The 19,401-nt window shown below is 39.0% G+C and overlaps 1 protein-coding gene across 1 annotated transcript; it reads right to left on the bottom strand.

Annotated features, from left to right (window-relative positions):
• Window positions 1-9,833: 9,833 nt before the first annotated feature.
• Window positions 9,834-17,687, bottom strand: copz1 (COPI coat complex subunit zeta 1). Its single transcript, XM_078255048.1, has 9 exons — window positions 17,580-17,687; window positions 17,041-17,109; window positions 12,492-12,573; window positions 12,312-12,403; window positions 11,182-11,237; window positions 10,993-11,070; window positions 10,804-10,855; window positions 10,681-10,719; window positions 9,834-10,036 (listed from the first exon to the last, which is right to left on the bottom strand). The coding sequence occupies exons 1-9, from the start codon at window positions 17,595-17,597 to the stop codon at window positions 9,989-9,991; spliced, it is 534 nt and encodes a 177-aa protein (XP_078111174.1). The 5' UTR covers window positions 17,598-17,687; the 3' UTR covers window positions 9,834-9,988.
• Between the last annotated feature and the right edge of the window lie 1,714 nt (window positions 17,688-19,401).

Genomic DNA, 19,401 nt, shown 5'->3' with positions numbered 1-19,401 from the left:
CCTCTCTGTGTTAATTAGCGGTGATATTTAAGCTGTCTGAGGTGCTCAATGGCCATCAGCGTGGTGGTGCTGCTCATCATTAAAATTTCAATTCCTCTGTCCGGGTTACTCCCATTTTCCTGGACACCTCAGTGAACACCTCCTCAAACATTTACACAGAGGAACAGGTCGAGTGTTCACTGCAAGTGGCAATCAAGACCTGACAATAAATGAGAACACAACAGCTGTTTTTCTCTCAAAGAAATGTAAAGCAGAAATGTAACTGTATATGAAATTAAATGAATTAATTGTGAACATAACTCTATTGGGGGCACTCACGCATGCATTTTAATATTAACCCAAGTGTGTTAGCATAAATGTAAAAACATCAATTTAACTTATCGCACTTGCTCAATAATAACTATTTGATATTATATGAAAGAATTTGCCATAAATCTAAAGTTCTCGTCAAACAATGAGCAGTGAAAGTGTGAATGCATTACTTATTAATGATTACCAAATATTGTAATATTCTCTTATACTGGGGGGCTATTATTCAGAAATAAATTATGTATGTAGCTGAATTCTGGTCTGCCTTATAACCAAAAGGCATCCTGCACCAGTATGAAAACTTTAGTAATCTAGAATTAAAGAAAGGTGGGTTAAGTGAAGGGCGTCTTAGCGGCAGCCATTTCCCCCTAATCTGAGATGGACAAAATGGCCTCCAAAGTGGATACAAAGTTGGTGTATACACAGTGTCCATAGTGCCATACTGTTGGCGTTACCAAAATCTAGTAAATGTATGGAAATTACCAACTGGATGCCTGCCAGCCACCTGCTTAACAAAACGTCTCCGACGGGGAATGTTCTGTCATATCATGCTTCAAACTGTCCCATATTCAGATGTCTGCCACTACTTTTCTAATTAGTGTAACTCAACAAGATTAATTAGCTTCTGCATATCATTCCCAGTACTACAAACGGTATCACAGAGAGGAGGAGAAGCGAAAGCCATCAGCCATGTGACTGGTAACAAGGGAAAAGTAAAGTTTGACCTACTTGCGTGTTTTGATACATTTAAATCATGAATATTCATACATGAAAATTAATCTTCAGTCAAGTTGCAACCTGAATCTTCAAAATATTTTTTTGCAATCTGGCTCAATCATATGGAGTGAAGCCCGAGAGATTTGAGAGAGAAGAAGAGAAACTGTTAGGGGGAACAGCGAAGCAGAGGTTCGAAAAAAGGCTTAAAGCTTTTAAACCTGTGACCAATGGCACCTCTGACATGTCACAGTAGGAAAAGTACATGTGTAAATAATAAATTAACGATGGCTGAATTCCATTTAGTTGCTTTGGTTTCAGAGTGTTCATTTGCACTGACTGGCCACTTTATTAGGTACACTTTGCTAGTACTGGTTTGGACCCCCTTTTGCCTTCAGAACTGCCTTAATTCTTAGTGGCATAGATTCAAAAAGGTGCTGGAAACATTCCTATGAGATTTTGGTCCATATTGACGCGATAGCACCACACAGTTGCTACAGATTTGTCGGCTGCACATCCATGATGCGAATCTCCTGTTTCACGACGTCCCAAAGGTACCCTACTGGATTGAGATCTGGTGACTGTGGAGGCATTTGAGTACAGTGAACTCATTGTCATGTTCAAGAAACCAGTTTGAGATGATTTGAGCTTTGTGACATGACGTGTAATCGGACTGGAAGTAGCCATTAGAAGATAGGTACGCCGTTTAAACGATGCTCAATTAGTACTAAAGGGCCCAATGTGTGCCAAGATAATATTTTCTCTTTTTTTGGACCAGTCTCTGTAAACCTAGAGACGGTTGGGTGTGAAAATCCCAGTAGATCAGCAGTTTCTGAAATACTCAAACCAGCCTGTCTGGCACCAACAACCATGCTACATTTAAATTCACTTTTCTTCTCCATTCTGATGCTTGGTTTGAACTTCAGTAGATCAGCTGGACCATGTCTGCATGTCTAAATGCATTGCGTTGCTGCCACGATTGGCCGATTAGATATTTGCGTAAACAAGCAGTGTACCAGGTGTACCTAATAAAGTGGCCAATGAGTGTATATCTGAGTTTCTAATGTACCGGACTGCCAGTCCTCAATTCAAACCATCACTTAATCTTCTGCATCAATTAAATTTTTTTTGTAATACTCAGCGCTCACAAAGAGACAGGATGCCGACTGTGTAAAAATCCCTTTCCAACAGAGGTGCGTTTAGCCTCGACAGATACAGTTGAGGCCAAAATGATTAGCCCCCCTTATGAAATTAGACAAAACTCTTGATTTCTCCATGGAAATGACCATTAACAAGTGTTTATAGTGTATTTGTTTCCAAAATAACAAAGACAAAATGTCCACTAAGTTTGATTAGGATATTTTATTGATATAGTGACACAAGAAAGGGCAAAAAATGAGACGTCCAAAATTATTAGCCCCCTGGCCATTAATAGTCAATAGTGTACCCTTTCTGAGCCACAACTGACAACAACCTCTTAGAGTAGTTCTTTACTAGGTTGGCAGAGGTCTCCTGAGGGATTTTGGCCCATTCTTCCATTGCAGATTGCTCCAGCTGGTCCAAATTGCGTGGTTTCCGAGCATGGACATTCACTTTGAGCACCCACCACAGATTCTCAATAGGATTGAGGTCTGGACTCTGTGCTCTCCAGGACCTTGGTTTTGGTATCCTTCAGGAACTGTTGGACCAATTTTGATGTATGCTTTGGGTCACTGTCTTGTTGGAAGACCCAGCGATGACCTAAGGCTAGACTACGAGCAGATTTCTGCATATTATCCCTCAAAATTTCAACATAATTTTCTTTTTTTCATGATGCCATGCACCCGAACAAGGCTCCCTGTGCCTGAGGCTGCAAAACAGCCCCACAGCATGATGCTCCCACCACCATGTTTAACTGTGGGAACTGTGTTCTTAGGGGTGAAGGCCTTTCTCTTTCTTTGCCAAACATAAGCAACATCCATGTGCTCAAACAGTTCCAGTTTAGTCTCATCAGACCAAAGCACAGACTTCCAAGACTCATCTTTATCTTTCAAACGTTCACGGGCAAACCTCAGTCTCTGGCTGTGACGTGCCGCTCTTTGAGTAAAGGGGTTCTTCTGGGACGATGGCCCTGAAGCCCACCATGATGAAGAGCCCTCACAACTGTGTTCCTGGAAACATCAGCTCCAGAAGAGGCCAGGTCAGCAACAATCATCTTGGCAGATGTCTGGGGCATCTTGCTGACATCTCTATTTTCCTCTCCAGAGTTCTTGAAATCTTGCGCTTACGACCACGCTCAGCTTTGTTTATTACAAAATTTGTCTCCTTGTACTTGGCAATGAGGCAACGTACAGCAGTTCCAGACACGGCGAAACGCTTGGAAATCTTCTTTCTGAGCTCAAGACTGATTTCCTTTGTCTTTGGCATGGTGAGTAAAAGTAGTCCCTCTCAATAATGTGTTCAAGCGCCCTATTCCTTGAAGTCCTTTTATGCTGATTGAATGCTCAGGTGTTGTTAGGAAGCCAATTGACTGCACAGGTGTGGTTTGAAAGGTGATTGGTTAATTAGGTGTGTTTTGAAAGCAAAAATTCACATGGGGGCTAATATTTTTGACCACCCCATTTTTCACTATATTTGACATAAAGCAAGCCTAAAAATGTATTTTATATTCCAAAATGTACCAAAAGCTACTAAATAGCACTGGTGAATGTTTGATTATATCAAGTTTTATCAATGCTACAAACATTGGGAAGATTTTTAGGAAAATGTTCCATAATTTCTGGGGGGCTATTCATTTTGGCCTCAACTGTACATTAACATGCCTTGGCCTTACGCCTCCCTATTAATCTACAGCTTGTTGGTACACATTTGGACTGAGCTGCTTCTTCAACCAACCAGCCACAACAAGAGTCCATATTTGGACTTCGGAGGTGCTGGATGCTCACTATACTGTGGAAAGACATTTATCTGGGAAGCCACAACCTTTATGTTTCACATACTAGAAACGCACTTAAAAAATATCAGGAGAGATGAAAATAAAACCACCCATTTCTTCTCTAGTATAAATTTATCAGAATAGCCATTTTTTATTAATTCAAAACTGCAGATTTGGTAAAAAAGTAAAAATAAAAAATGCTAACGACGCCGGTGGAAAAATTGTTACAATTATATATTAAAACTATATTACAAACAGCAGAGCAACAACGACAAAGGTTTACAGCTAGAGCATGACTCTACAGAAAATACCTCAGTGAAATGGTTAACTCTACAAGTATATTTGTCTCAACCTCTTCAAACACACCGACAAACTTTCCATCATGCCTCTGAGTTCAGAGGGATCATGTCTCTTAAAGATGTAAAACCTGTTTTCTCTCTCTTACATGGCACATTGTCAGAGGGCAGGTGTGTTACCCCAAGTTATCAAGTTCATGAGAAGGTCTCTGATGAAATTATGCAATCCCACTTGACAAGGCAAGTCCAGGGCTTTCCTCTGTCTCTTTATTTTCGACAATTTTCCACTTGAGCAGACGACCTTAAGTGTGAAGTGAAAGAGTAAAGAGAGGGATCTGATATCCAAGGGAAACGGAGCATGAATTCACTTGGGGTTGATAAACAGGGCAGGGGCAGCCATGCTTTTTACCCTTAGAGATTTCCATGGGTCAAGGCTGTTACAGGGCTGCACGCTCTTGCTCTTCTTGATCTTGTCAGGATAAACTGTCAGGCTGATGAAGAGATAGGCTGCAGATAGATGATGGTGTTGCACGAACGCTGGGGCTGCAGTGAGCAGATACAGTAGTCAAACAGCAAAGTGACTTTGGCAGTTTGCTGCTGTTGATCAGCTATGAGATATATGTGTGATTTACTCAGTCACTTAGAATCTTCTGACCCCAAAGTCAAGCAAAAACCTGCTGAACATTAGAGATGTGGAATGTGAGAAGAAGACAAATGCACATTCCCATACAGTTAGAAAAAGCTCAAATCAGAGGCAAGATGTAAGTGGATGCACGCAGACGTGCACAAAGATTGCAGCACAACTGGATTTCTCTCTTTGGCATTAGCAGAATATTTTGTGACACCTAGCATTTTATCCTATCACATATTTCTGTTTTTCCTCTTTGCTCACAAGAAGGTCTCTTCTCCTCTCATGACGTCAGGACTATTATACTCCAGCGCCACCTCCCTTCAGGGCTAAGATTTTACGATTGCAACCTGACACCATTTCTGTGTCCTATAAGCGACAGAGCTGTAACTCACTTCAAAGGCAGGAGACATCAAATCACAGTGCACCCATAAATTAACCTGTCAAGTCTTGGCCAATGAGAAGGCAGCATTAAATCTCTGCTGTCACGCTAGCGGCCAATGGAAAGACGATGGCAGTAAATCTGTCAGGGCTGCGTCTGTTAACGGTGTTGTGGTGTGGTTGGGGAATCCACGGGGAGGGAGGGGAGAAAGTAAGAAAGAGTAGATGACAGAGGGAGGAGGGAACAAATGGAGGCTTCAGAGCTATGCAACAGAAAATGCTTTTCTTAACATTCTTTGGTCCTGCCACAAAACTACATACACACATGCTGTAGTAAAACAGTGGCTTGCGGAGGATTTTTTTTTTTTTACGAGCAAAACAAGACTAAACAAGGCCAGAACAAAGAGAAACAGACAATATGTTTCCCTGATGGTAGCGGTGGGAGTTGAATAACACCAGCAGAAACACTCATAAAGCTTTACGGCCAGCATGGCTATGTCTGATGTTAACTGTATACAGTGAAAATGACGGATGACCCTCCTTTAGTGTTTCTTTTGCATCATTGCGAGACGAAAGCTTAGTGTTGACTGTTTGATAACAGCAGTAACCCAGTAACCTCTGACTGTCATCATGACAGCGGCAGGCGCCCGGCTACACACTAACCTCTGGATTAGAGGCAGAGTCCAGTCGAGCCCATCCACAAACCAGATGTGCCCCAGTTGTGCAGCTTTAGAGGATGATGGAGTTGCCCCTGCAGCACAGCAAACCTGCAGCAGCAACTACGCTTGAGGATTTTCTTTTGCCATCTCACCACGGAGAGACACAATCAGTAGCCTACCACCTTTGACCAGAGAGTATTTTCACATCTAGAGTGCTTCCACTATCAGTCTTCTAAAGCATGCTTTCAGTAAAGAGTAATGCACTCAGAACTGTGGGGAAAACAGCAGAGGGAAAACACATCAGGTAGAATACTTCCTCGATTAACAATGCCCTTGGCGGTGTACTTTCATTATCCTATCAAAGTTGAACATTTTCATGTAATAAATCTTACAGGTATCATAAAATAACTGCTATGCTACTCCAAACCAAAGAAAAAAGCTTTTCCTTAACAAAGCCCACAATCTTTTCACCAACCTCTAACGACAAAAAATAAACCAGCCACATTTGTGGTGACATTTTTATCTTACATCAACAACAAAAAAATTAAACATTAGCATCAGAATTTACAGTCATCTTATGTCATTACTATGAATACTTTTTTTTTCTTCAGAAAACATAAAAAGCATGTTGAGTTATGGCAAAGGCAGGAAAGAGTGCAACGGTGGAGGTGTTGTTTTTGGCTGGCTTTTCCTGGAGTGGCCATGATTCTCTGTTCTATGGAAATCCATAAACAAACCCACAGGGGGCAACTGGGGCCATAAACCATGTCAGGCTGCCGAGATGCTGCTGAGGCAAAGGGAGCAGGCCTGGGCCCATACCACTTGCTTTCTGCATTCTCACACACACACACACACACACACACACACACACACACACACACTTTGAGCAGCTTTTAATGACCTAAAATCAAAATGCTATGTAAAGTTTACAATGATTCTGCGGATATGATGGTGGCTGGGTTTATTTTGAAAACTGAATAAATGCAGCTCAACAAGACAATGGATGGGCTGATTTCCAATTTAGGTCATTTTTCCAGACATTATGTTAAATTCATTATGTTAAGTCTTAAGCATGATCTACTGAAAATGAAATGTGAAAGCAGTAGAGCTAAAATGGCCTTGTTAATTTTAATACACTGGGTCATAAAACATTATGTGGGTCTTGGCCTTTGTCCTGCTCAGACAATATAATGACACTTCCTTTAATATGTTTACGGTGTTGCATCCAACATGCTGTCATCGGTTTCCCCAGTGTTGTTTCTCTTTAGCAGTGCAAGCCATTGGATGGGTGCTCAGGCCCATTGACTATGACATAAAGACCCTGTAAGCTTACAGATGATGATAATTTATTGACTCTAATTCACACAGTCCACTCACACACATACACACAAGAGAAAGAGAGCGACTCTTTGACTGTATGCATCGATCAATTACAAGGCTCTAGCCCACACGTCTCTGACAATTTTACTGCATGTTATGTACAGCATGTCAAGCAATGGCGTTTCAAACTGTTATACTCATGCCTGTATAATTGATATAAATTACCTTGCTGTTTTTTTATGATGGTGCAAGTGTAATTAGCAGATGAAAACAAGTCACTGCACCCCTGATGGTGCTGCAGGGCTATCTAGATTAAAAGTGAGGGTCTGGACAGGCGCCTTGGGTGGGATCTGTTTTAACCCTCTCTCTTTCCCGCAGTGCCCTCGCTGGGATCTCATCTAATCACATTAACTGCTGTCTACTTCTGCTAACCTCGTCCTCTTTAACCTTCATGTTTCCCCTCCCTTACTGAAAGCACATACTAAGACAGAAGCTGTCATTATACCAGAAAACTGGTGCAATAACAGTAAACTGGTGTGATAATGGAGTCCATTTATAATGATTACCTTTCCCATTCCTACTGCTCTGTCTCCAGTAAAACAGTTAGAAAGTAGCATCAACAATGGCATAAAGAGCCACAGATTCAAGGGCTGAATCAAACTGGAGCAAAGCCAAGACAATAGGTCCAGAGGTCAGAGCCCATAACAGTTTCATTGACTACACTCCTCTCCTTTATGTGAAAACATCAACCCACATGCATGCTTCCACACATATACGTTCTGTTGCCCTGTTGTGTATCAGCTGGTGTCTGCCAGCAGTTAACTGTGATTGATACACAACATGCAGATAGCCATTTATTAGTTATGTACTGTAATGCTGAGCTAATTAACTGATATCTGGCCCAGAATAACTAAAATTTAATTTGACCCCATAAACCCTACAGTATGTGCACATTAAATTACATTAAATTTCTGCTGTTTTCTGTCCAACATTTCTGTGATTGAGAAAAGCAGCTCCCATCAAATTTCACTGAGGGTGCAATAAACGCAAGATTTAACTGATTGTTTGCCAGTGAAAGGTGTGACTTTTACCGTTCGGCAAACAGAGGTGAAATGCTGTAATTTACATTCCGACATTACCACTCCGTGGTCCTTTCCACAAACTGCTCCTGGCCATATACATCTCTACATCAAGAACATTCACTTTATCTGCTTCTCACTTTGATGTCTAGACCAAATGCCTCATAGCTATAGATACGAGAAAGAAACTGAAAAAAGGCAAACTTGTTTTTATGCCAGTTTGTGAAAAGGCAACAAACGGTAGCTTAATGACCTTTGACTCAGGCCAACAGACATGTCACAGCATGCCAAGTACAGTAGGAGGTGGTGTCTGATAGTACAGACAAGGAGGGAGAGGACACATCTGTAACAATACCAGCTACCTAAGGTAGTTCAAATTAGGCATGGTTGAATCGGATTGTTCCACAGCCAACACAAATCTCTTCTAGCAAGAAATATCTTCAACGGATCCTCATGAGAACATATGTGGCTATCTAGCTGGAACAATGCAGATAGATTAATTATTCTCCTATATCAGGTACCAACATGATGTAGTGCGCCTTCTCACATCCATTTCACTCTCTCTCTCTCGTGTATCCTTCATTTGCATTACAATGAGATGAGGTTAGTGTGTGAAGCTGGGGGTGCATACATTGAGGCACAGAATTCATGCTGCACACAGCGGCGCTCTACAGAGCAGAAATTAATCCAGTATGACTCCATAAAACATATCTCCATGTCACAGCAACAGTACAGTGTAAGCTCCTAATCAAAGCGGCATAGCCCCTATTTACCTTCTTGTCTACCGTATTTATGTACCTCAGCCTTGCACTTTGCTGCAGATGCCAGGAGATGGAGCCCTTGCTTTAGTGTCTCTGGCTCTAGCTGAAGTCTTGAAGAACAAAGAGCACACAGCATGGCAGCTCTGAAATAAGGAAATACTATCTCTTACAAGCCCGCTACATTTGCAGACATAAAAAGTATGACAAATCATATTACTACTAAGAAAGCTAGTTTACAGATCACAACAATTACACATTCCTAAAATCAATGTTAAAGAATGCAGTTTTCAACCCACTGCTGTTGAAAACGGCATTCTAAATATAGATGTATCACAGCAGTTCACAGACCAGTGTTAAACATTTATTATAAGTATCTGATGAATAGAAGATTCCCGGACAAAATATATGCAAAACATACCTCTGTGATCAGTGGTATGACTACAGTACTAGTTGTACACTTTTTTACCACAATATTCATGCAAATTAAATGATATAGTGGCTCAATACTTTGTACAGTAAGACAGGGGGCTGTCAAACGAGATACAATTCTTGTTTAAGGAGACAGTTGGAATGTTGCCACAGGCTATGATGAGGATTATCAATGTTTTACAGACAGGTACACTGGTTTAATAAACACAGAGATGCTGTAATGAAAAATCAAACAAACAAAACAGGCCAGTATTCATACTGGAATGTATACCATATATTATGCTCATGTTGATTATGTCACATATGCAAGCCTGAGGAAAAAGAATTTTAAAAAATTGGGGCGTAAAACTTTGTCGAGCAGTAGTCCTGGGAGTGTTGACTGGATCAGCCAGTGGTACTCCTCACAGCTTTGACTGAAGGAGTGGAAATCAGAGGAAAAGTATGCGGATCAGTGCCACAAAGACTTTACTGGACAGCGGCTCACTGGTAGACTGGTGACTATCGTAGAAGTGACCACTTGATCTGTTCTTTGGCAGACTGAAGAACCTGTGGAGGAAAACTAGGTTTTGACCAAGCAGATCACTTCAACAACAAAACTGTACTGGCCAGTATAAGAATGGCAACAGAAAGAAATAAAGTATCAAATAAAACAAAATGAAAAAACGAGTGGTATCTTGTTGAGGAGGTTAAAGGGAAGAAGGGTAAAACGTACATATAGAAGGTGAACAAGTTATGTAAATGAAGATAAATATGCAAGCTCCAATTAATCATCTTAATTCATTGAATGAAAGCCGAATCATAACCATAAAGTATGGGGATTGGGGGTCGCCATTAATCACGGCAAGAGGAGGGATGGCGATAGCCAGTCTGAGGCCTCTTAAATGACAACATTAATCAAAAGAAGCTCACACACACACACAGGCAGACTTGTGTTTGAACTACAATACAGGAACCACTGTTGGCTACCAACACCGTACACTGAATAATTAGTAATCATGTACACCGTCATGCATAGAAGATAATGCAATATTTGACAAGCTAGAGGCGTGTGACAAAGTAGGAGTAGGGGAGAATGATGCTATAACAATGCCCTTGTATTCATTAATTCTAAAGTAATGAGCTTTAACAGTCAAACTAATGGAGCTTTTAAACTTTATAACAGAGAGAAGAGCAAGGAATGTTTTTCTCACCTGGGTGACTGTTTGCTCTGTCAAAGGCACATCATCCCCCTGCAGGAACAATTATGTTATGTTTACATCCGACACAACGAACATCAAACTGTGTTGAATATTTCTGAGAGGAGAGGAGCTTACTCTGAGAGCTACACGGTGCACAACTTGTTGTGGGTCACTCTCCAGGATCACCCTGCAGGAGGCAGCAGAGACAAACCAACATATAGTAATCCAAGAGAGGGGGAAAAAAAAAAAAACGCTGTCCTAACACTGTAGTCTTTTTAACAAGACTTGGCATCAATAGTTTCAAGCCTCTCAATTCGTACATACCCTCCATCTACAATTTCATCCACAGCCAGGAAGAGTCCCTCCATATTCTCCAACAAAGCTCTTCTCTCAACATTCTTTCTACAGAGTAACAAAAAAAAAGCATACATGTCAAGCTTAACTTTCTAGACATCAGATAGATTGTACAAAAAAGTTGAAGTTGTAGAATAATTAACAGCTGCCAAAACATACCTCAACATCTGACTGAGCGAATCAAAAAGGCAGTTTAGAACAGCCATAAGCATAAGCTGTTGAGAATAGAAGAATATATTAGATCATCATTGTATTATTGTCTAATGAGCCCACATTGTTTTTTCTATCACCTGAGAAAAAAATATTCAGCAAATAACAAATAATGTGTGTGTAATCACTTCTTCTGGTTTTCATATATTTTCTTTGGACCTTAAGGTACATCATTTCTTATATTTTCTACCGTAGCCAAATTTATCCATCAGATATCCATCTGTGCAGGCTCTCAACTATCGTGGTTATAAATAAAAGACACATCGAGTATAAATAACACGCTATTTTATAATGGATGAAATTAATTCTAATTACAAGCATTATTTTTTGGTAAAAAATGGATTATATATAATCATAAAACCCAAATATAGACAGATTAGTTCAACATGCACTGTATGCCACAACACTGGTATCCCAAATAATCTGAGCCATGAGGCGACACTTGAATAGCTCTAAAGAGAATACATTTGCTAGTTAAAACAAAAGGGCAAAACATCTCTGAGCAATATAAACAAGGTCATTATCTTGTTGAGATTTTTTTTATGAAAGTAAAAATCTGTATGATGGGTCCATTATTTATTTTTAAACTGAACATGAATCTGTTGTCTACAATAAGGTCATGCTGAATCGGAGAAAAAACACAAACAAAAAATAAAAAAACACCACCGCCACAAGTGACATGTAGAAATACCAAGTAACGGCACTTCAACTATCACTTAAGACAGCAGGCCAAACTATTCATTTGAAACGAAACTGCAGTTGGTGAAAAGTTAAAAAATATTAAAGGACTGGGAAATGTAAACTACAGAATGGGCTGTGTAAAATGACATTAAGACTCATTAAAAGAGAGTGCGCAATTGTTTCACGATATTGTATTACACTGCAGAAACTACCAATTCACAAATTACTGTTTGAGCTCCTACGGTTCAAAACATTACCCCAGTTGTAAGAGAAAGGATGGGATTAACACGTTTGGTAGACCTGTTAGTTTGTGTGACTTTGCTCACAAATTGCTCAATAGTTGGGTTACAACTTTTACTTAAGAATGGTTCATTATAAAATCCTAAAATTAGGCTTACCTCATTTTCATGGGAACTTCCAATCACATAAAAGAAGAGGTCTATGTTGCTCTTGTAGACAACAGTAAGGCCTTCGAGTAATGCTATCTCACCTAAGTACACACAAAAAGCAACCATGCATGTTATAAGACATGTACTGAGGCAGGAAAGTGAGTCTTTAATGTAGTAAACACATCTTACTGTCCGTCCTGTGTGTTTTGTTGAATATGTTCTTCTCAAATGCCTTCTGCTCCTTGACTGTCGGGTATGTATCATCATAATACTGTAGATGGATTTAAAGTGAAGACGTTATTTATATGTTGAGATATATATATATATATATATATATATATATATATATATATATATATATATATATATATATATATATATATATATATATATATATAAAACCCAAAAACACTAACTAGTTTGAATTTTGATTAAAAGTGTAATGCTGGCGATATCTTATATATAGAAGAAATTATATATATATACACATTTAAAAAGATGCACTGTTGCTGCTGCCCTAGTATTTACAGCATCGGTACAGTGTGTGTGGAACTGACTCAAAATAAACTACAGTGCCCATGTTCAAGCTAATTAAATAACATGTCACCCAATGCAACAATGTGGCTCTTTCATGTTTTTAATAGTTTGTGGACAAAACTTAAGGTCTATGGCACAAAGGAATAAGCCATTATCTGTGTTGGCATCAGAGATAATACTTGATAGTAGGGTACATTCATTGTTGGTTATAAATATTCAAGGTGGAAAATTAACAGGGAATAATGGGAATAAAATGGAAATGTAGTGGTCATTTGCTCAGGCTATGTTTACCACGTCAGATGCAGACAGAAACAAACCTTTCACCATATAGGACATAATCAATTAGTTTGCCAAATAAATCCACTCAATGGTAAAATAGATAGTGTGAAATGTGCCATGTTGTGAGTTAGCTAGCTAGCAAGTTAACTAACAGGGAAAGGTACTTTGAAAATTTGAGCCACCAACAACACATTTGTAAAAAGAAAAAAATGTTTTACAATATAAAATGCATGGAAATAGATTAATTAAAAATTCTCAATTAGCATGTACAATCAAGCCACATCCCACATGGTAACATCTCGCTAGCAAAATCTAGCAGAAGGTGTTAAAGCCTCTGAACACCCACACAGGTGATTTCAGTTATTGTGGCTGATTAGACCTCTGCTCTGGTTGAATTGGCCAGGAGTTCAGATGGAAATGTATTAGGTCACAAATCTTTTCTACCAATAAGAATGATAAAGCCATTATTCGTCCCGCCCTAACAGGTGCAACAAAGCTAACAAGACTCAGGAAGATGTCAGTCAGTCTATACACACCCACACAGTCCTGGAAAGAGATCTAATCAGCCAGATTCACTGAAAACACCTGTGTGGGTCTTCAGGGCCTTCAACAAGTTATAATCTGTGTACTTTGAATGTTTGTACTTTCAATAATTGCCTTCAGAATAAATAAAGTATCTTTGCTTTAGGCTATTATCTACTGGTTAACTGACATATCACAAAAATTATATGTAGTTATATAACCATCATTCACTACCGTTCAAAAGTTTGGGGTCACTTAGAAATTTCCATTCCACTCCATTATAGACAGAATACCAGCTGATCTGAGTGGGTGGCTGATCTTTAATGTAATATCTACATTGCCCAGTATCAGCAACCATTCATCCAATGTTCCAAAGGCACATTCTGTTTACTAATCTGATATCATTTTAAAAGGCTAACTGAGAAAACATTGGAGAACACTTTTGCAATTATGTAAGCACATAATGTAATCTGAAAACTGCTGCCCTAGTTAAAAAAAAACAATGCAACTGATCTCAGCTGGTATTCTGTCTGTAATGGAAATTTCTAAGTGACTCCAAACTTTTGACCGGTAGTGTATATATTCCTGAAAGCATGTAGTTCTTTGGCTCAGACAGTGCAGTAATGTAGGCTGACATTGTGATGGGAGAATGCTCTGTGCATGCAGAGGGTTGTAATTTTACAGAATTCCTATTGAATGGGATGCTGGCAAATAGGGCTGCAAGATATATGGAAAATATGTGATAACATTGTTGAATATCACGTTAACAAAATTATTTTCAATGAATAAAACGTATTTTAAAATGTACTCAGTTTTGCCTTTCTGCTGCTTTTAGTCAACTGCTAAAATAAAACAAATTGCTTGTCGAATTAAATAAATTGAAAGGAAGTTATTTCCAACATTATTTTATTGAACACTGAACTGAACACAAAAGGCACCAATGTAACCAACTATCATTTAGAATGATAGTTACATTTTAAAGTGCAGTTTTCTACTGATACTCTTTCAACTGACTACAATATCCCCGAGTGTCTTTTGCGATGTGTCGCAGTCTTTTGCCTTGTTTTTTGCGTAACTTGATATCGTGGTGACATAAAAAAAAAAAAACTATTTATTGTGAAGCCCTACTGGGAAATTATCTGATTTGAAAAAATGTCCGACCTTTTGCAACCCTGGTTACAAGGTTCATTTGTCATTTTACAACACAGGGTTGCACAATGACATGTAGGGCTGCAACTAACGATTTTTTATTGTCAATTAATCTACTAATTCTTTTCTTGGCTAATCAATTCCCTTTTTGGTCTATGAAATGTCATAAAATGGTGAAACTGTCGATCAGTGTTTCCCAAACCCGAAGATGACATGCTCAAATATCTTGTTTTGTCCACAACTCAAAGATATTCTGTTTACTGTCACAGAGATGTGAATAACTAGAATATGTTCACATTTAAGAGGCTGGCTTTTTTTTTTTTTAACTAAAAAAAATTACTCAAACAGATTAATAGTTGACAATCGATTAATCGTTGCACCTCTAATGACATGTAGGTTGTAGCCCCTTCATACAAATATTTAAAATAGCATATCTATTATTATATACATATACAGGTGCTGGTCATATAATTAGAATATCATGAAAAAGTTGATTTATGTCAGTAATTCCATTCAAAAAGTGAAATTTGTATATTATATTCATTCATCACACACGGAGTGATATATTTCAAATGTTCATTTCTTTTACTTTTGATGATAACTGACAACTGAAAATCCCAAATTCAGTATCTCGGAAAATTAGAATATTACTTAAGACCAATACAAAAAATGATTTTTAGAAATGTTGGCCAACTGAAAAGTATGAACATGAAAAGTATGAGCATGTACAGCACTCAATACTTAGTGGGGGCTCCTTTTGCCTGAATTACTGCAGCAATGCGGCGTGGCATGGAGTCGATCAGTCTGTGGTACTGCTCAGGTGTTATGAGAGCCCAGGTTGCTCTGATAGTGGCCTTCAGCTCTTCTGCATTGTTGGGTCTGGCGTATCGCATCTTCCTCTTCACAATACGCCATATATTTTCTATAGGGTTAAGGTCAGGCGAGTTTGCTGGCCAATTAAGAACAGGGATACCATGGTCCTTAAACCAGGTACTGGTAGCTTTGGCACTGTGTGCAGGTGCCAAGTCCTGTTGGAAAATTAAATCTGCATCTCCATAAAGTTGGTCAGCAGCAGGAAGCATGAAGTGCTCTAAAACTTCCTGGTAGACGGCTGCGTTGACCCTGGACCTCAGAAAACACAGTGGACCAACACCAGCAGATAACCTGGCACCCCAAACCATCACTGATTGTGGAAACTTTACACTGGACTTCAAGCAACGTGGATTCTGTGCCTCTCCTCTCTTCCTCCAGACTCTGGGACCTTGATTTCCAAAGGAAATGCAAAATGTACTTTCATCAGAGAACATAACTTTGGACCACTCAGCAACAGTCCAGTCCTTTTTGTCTTTAGCCCAGGCGAGACGCTTCTGACGCTGCGTCTTGTTCAGGAGTGGCTCAACACAAGGAATGCGACAGCTCAAACCCATGTCTTGCATACGTCTATGCGTGGTGGTTCTTGAAGCACTGACTCCAGCTGCAGTCCACTCTTTCTGAATCTCCCCCACATTTTTGAATGGGTTTTGTTTCACAATCCTCTCCAGGGTGCGGTTATCCCTATTGCTTGTACACTTTTTTCTACCACATCTTTTCCTTCCCTTCACCTCTCTATTAATGTGCTTGGACACAGAGCTCTGTGAACAGCCAGCCTCTTTAGCAATGACCGTTTGTGTCTTGCCCTCCTTGTGCAAGGTGTCAATGGTCGTATATTCTTCCCCATGATTGTGTAGTCTACAGAACTAGACTGAGAGACCATTTAAAGGCCTTTGCAGGTGTTATGAGTTAATTAGCTGATTAGAGTGTGGCACTTGGTGTCTTTAATATTGAACCTTGTCACAATATTCTAATTTTCTGAGATACTGAATTTGGGGTTTTCATTAGTTGTTAGTTCTAATCATCAAAAGTAAAAGAAATAAACACTTGAAATATATCAGTCTGTGTGGAATGAATGTATACATTATACAAGTTTCACTTTTTGAATGGAATTACTGAAATAAATCAACTTTTTCATGATATTCTAATTATATGACCAGCACCTGTATACCTAGAGAGACTTTGGTTTAGTGGGAATGAGGGTAGTGCAAAAGGTAATGGTATGTTAATTTGCAAAACCAGCAATGGTTTTAGTATTTAAGAAAAAAATATCACCAGACTTATCCTTTAATGCAGTTGACCCAGGGCCAAGACGTTCAGCCAATGCATAAGAAAAGTTTAACTAATGAGGACAGTTTTGTTGTAATTGTCTTAATCATACCTTGGCATAAAGCCTGTCTCCATCGTTGTCCAGAATCAGAACTGCTTTGACAGTGTACAAGGACGGTTCCTGTTAAGAAAGGAGACATAAGCACTGACTCAATTTACGCAAGTATCATTAATCAGTAACTTAAAATTATCAAATATATTTTGAAGTCAACAATCAAACAATGAACTGGTAACGTCAAAATCCGATGCGCCAACAAGGGATGAATGGAACAAACGTAAAACGGTCAGAGTCACCAATGTGATACAAATAGAAATTACTGCTTATTCGCGAATTCAAAAGGAAGACATGACACTTCCACATCACCAACAAACACATACACACACGAAGCTAATTTCTCTGAGGCTATCGGGTTAGCCAACACAGGCAACCCGTTTACTTTAGTTAGCTCCCTGTCGAGTTAACGCTAACTTCATAGCTAAATTACCATATTTCGCTACGTTTCGAGAAACATATCATTGTGTGAAATAGTTATAATTGACAGCTTGAATAACACGTATACCGTATCAAATGAATACATGCGCTAACATTACCAGTATGGGAGAATCCATCTTTTTCCTTGTTAGCAACTAGCTAGCAGGGTAGCAGCAAGCTACGTAACACGTACAGTAAATTAGGCTCTTTCCTATTGGTTGACGCAGGGCCCGCGTAATGCGTACAGGGCAAAGAGCAGTTCACTACAGGGCGCGGAGCCAGGAAAAAAAACACATTTCATTAATGCCGAAAGTGAACGGATATGGCTAATTATAAAGTACATACACTCACCAGCATCTGTAACACTTTTGTCCCTTCAGTGGAGAAAGTTGCATCATGATAATGTCCCTCAGGTGAAGTCAAACATTGTTCTCTATGAAACTTATTTCTGTGTTATTCTGTCCTCTGCTAACATCACAACTATCCCAAACCCTGTTCCTTTTGTCATTAAAATAAAACATAAAGTGAATCTGTTCTGTAATTCCCAGATGTAATCTAATTCCCTGGTGATGGTGTCGGGGAATCTTTTCTACATATTCTTATGAACTAGAGTCTACCATTGAGGGTAATGTCAGTGTTCAAATATCTATGGGTAGCCTACTATAGGGAAACCAAATTATTATTATAAACCATTATACATTTGGTGACTGAAGGCAGTTGCTTTTTTTTATAGGACTGCATGGTAACATAAAAAAAGGAAAAAAACATTCACATTAGCCTACCAGCTGTTTTAGTTTGCTGGTACTCAACTCATCAACATCTTTTTTCAGGATCCTCCTACATGTAACCAACTCCAATTATCTTAGTTCCCACTTCTGGGAAGCATCTGGGAACCCATGCTGATGGGGATTTCCCTGTATCTCACTCCATAAATGACATCACTGGCCTTACTGTAACATATTTTTTGGGCTTGAGTTTTAAATAATACTGGAATGTGTACAGTGAAAGCAAGTGCTGTACAGCTATTATTTAACTGCAAAAAGTGTATGTTGAAAAGAGACAAACTATTTTAACATGCATTCAAAACACCCCTGCGGGCAAACCATGAAATGTTGCAATACTACACTATGTTTACACAATTCAGCCACTAAGATTTCAAAATTACCCCGACTGCAGAGGAAACAGTAGGCTATGCTGCCTTGAACGTAGCTCAAACTTATAGGTTAAAATATGCTCAGATGTCATGCTGTCTCATGTTAGAAGCCAAACACATTCATTTATATGTATTTGAAAACCATCACAGTGATGATGATGACTGGCAGAGTTGATGATGGTGATGAATAAAAATTGAATGGTGAATCAACATACATGATGAATGAACATGCAAAAAGTATATAATGGTGCTGGCTTAAAAATAGAACCACACTAATATAAGATGTAAAAAAAAATGTATACACTTCATAGTTGAAGGACCTTAAAGAATTAATCATAAATGAATATATTGAGAAGAAACATTTCAGGAAATCTTCAAAGCATGATGTGAGAAAACTGTTCAAGAGACTATAATGTCGCTTAAAGTTCAGCAAATATTTACCATATATTATTATTCCTGTCTATTGCTCACAAAGATTAAAAAGTAGAAATGAATAACATAGCAATAGATCGAGAGAATTAAGTAATGTGTGATAGTATGGGCTGCTCCCCTCTTCTCAGTTTATGCCAGCAACCACAGCAGTTAGCAGTTCCCTTCCTAAGAACCAAGTGCTCCTTTTATCAGCATTAAGCAGAGCTTCCGCCAACCAACATCCTCCTTTCCTTACCTTCCCTCTCTGTCTGTATTACCAACCAGACTTGACGTTCATTGTTGCATTATGCAATTACATATGTACAGTATAGACACACAACACTTGCACAGCCCCTTGAGTTAGAAAAAGTACTTAT

This window comes from Sander vitreus, chromosome 7 (genome assembly GCF_031162955.1).
Source record: "Sander vitreus isolate 19-12246 chromosome 7, sanVit1, whole genome shotgun sequence".
Taxonomy (NCBI): Eukaryota; Metazoa; Chordata; class Actinopteri; order Perciformes; family Percidae; genus Sander; species Sander vitreus.
Note: the sequence above shows the minus strand (reverse complement) of the source record. Positions and strands in the feature narration are given on the sequence as shown.

What these genes read in the sequence shown, in the direction of transcription:
- copz1 (XM_078255048.1), bottom strand. An exon ending in GAGACAGGCTTTATGCCAAG is followed by an intron (nt 12,574 to 17,040) that starts GTATGATTAAGA and finishes ATCCATCTACAG; the next exon opens with TATTATGATGATACATACCC. An exon ending in CAAAACACACAGGACGGACA is followed by an intron (nt 12,404 to 12,491) that starts GTAAGATGTGTT and finishes GTGTGTACTTAG; the next exon opens with GTGAGATAGCATTACTCGAA.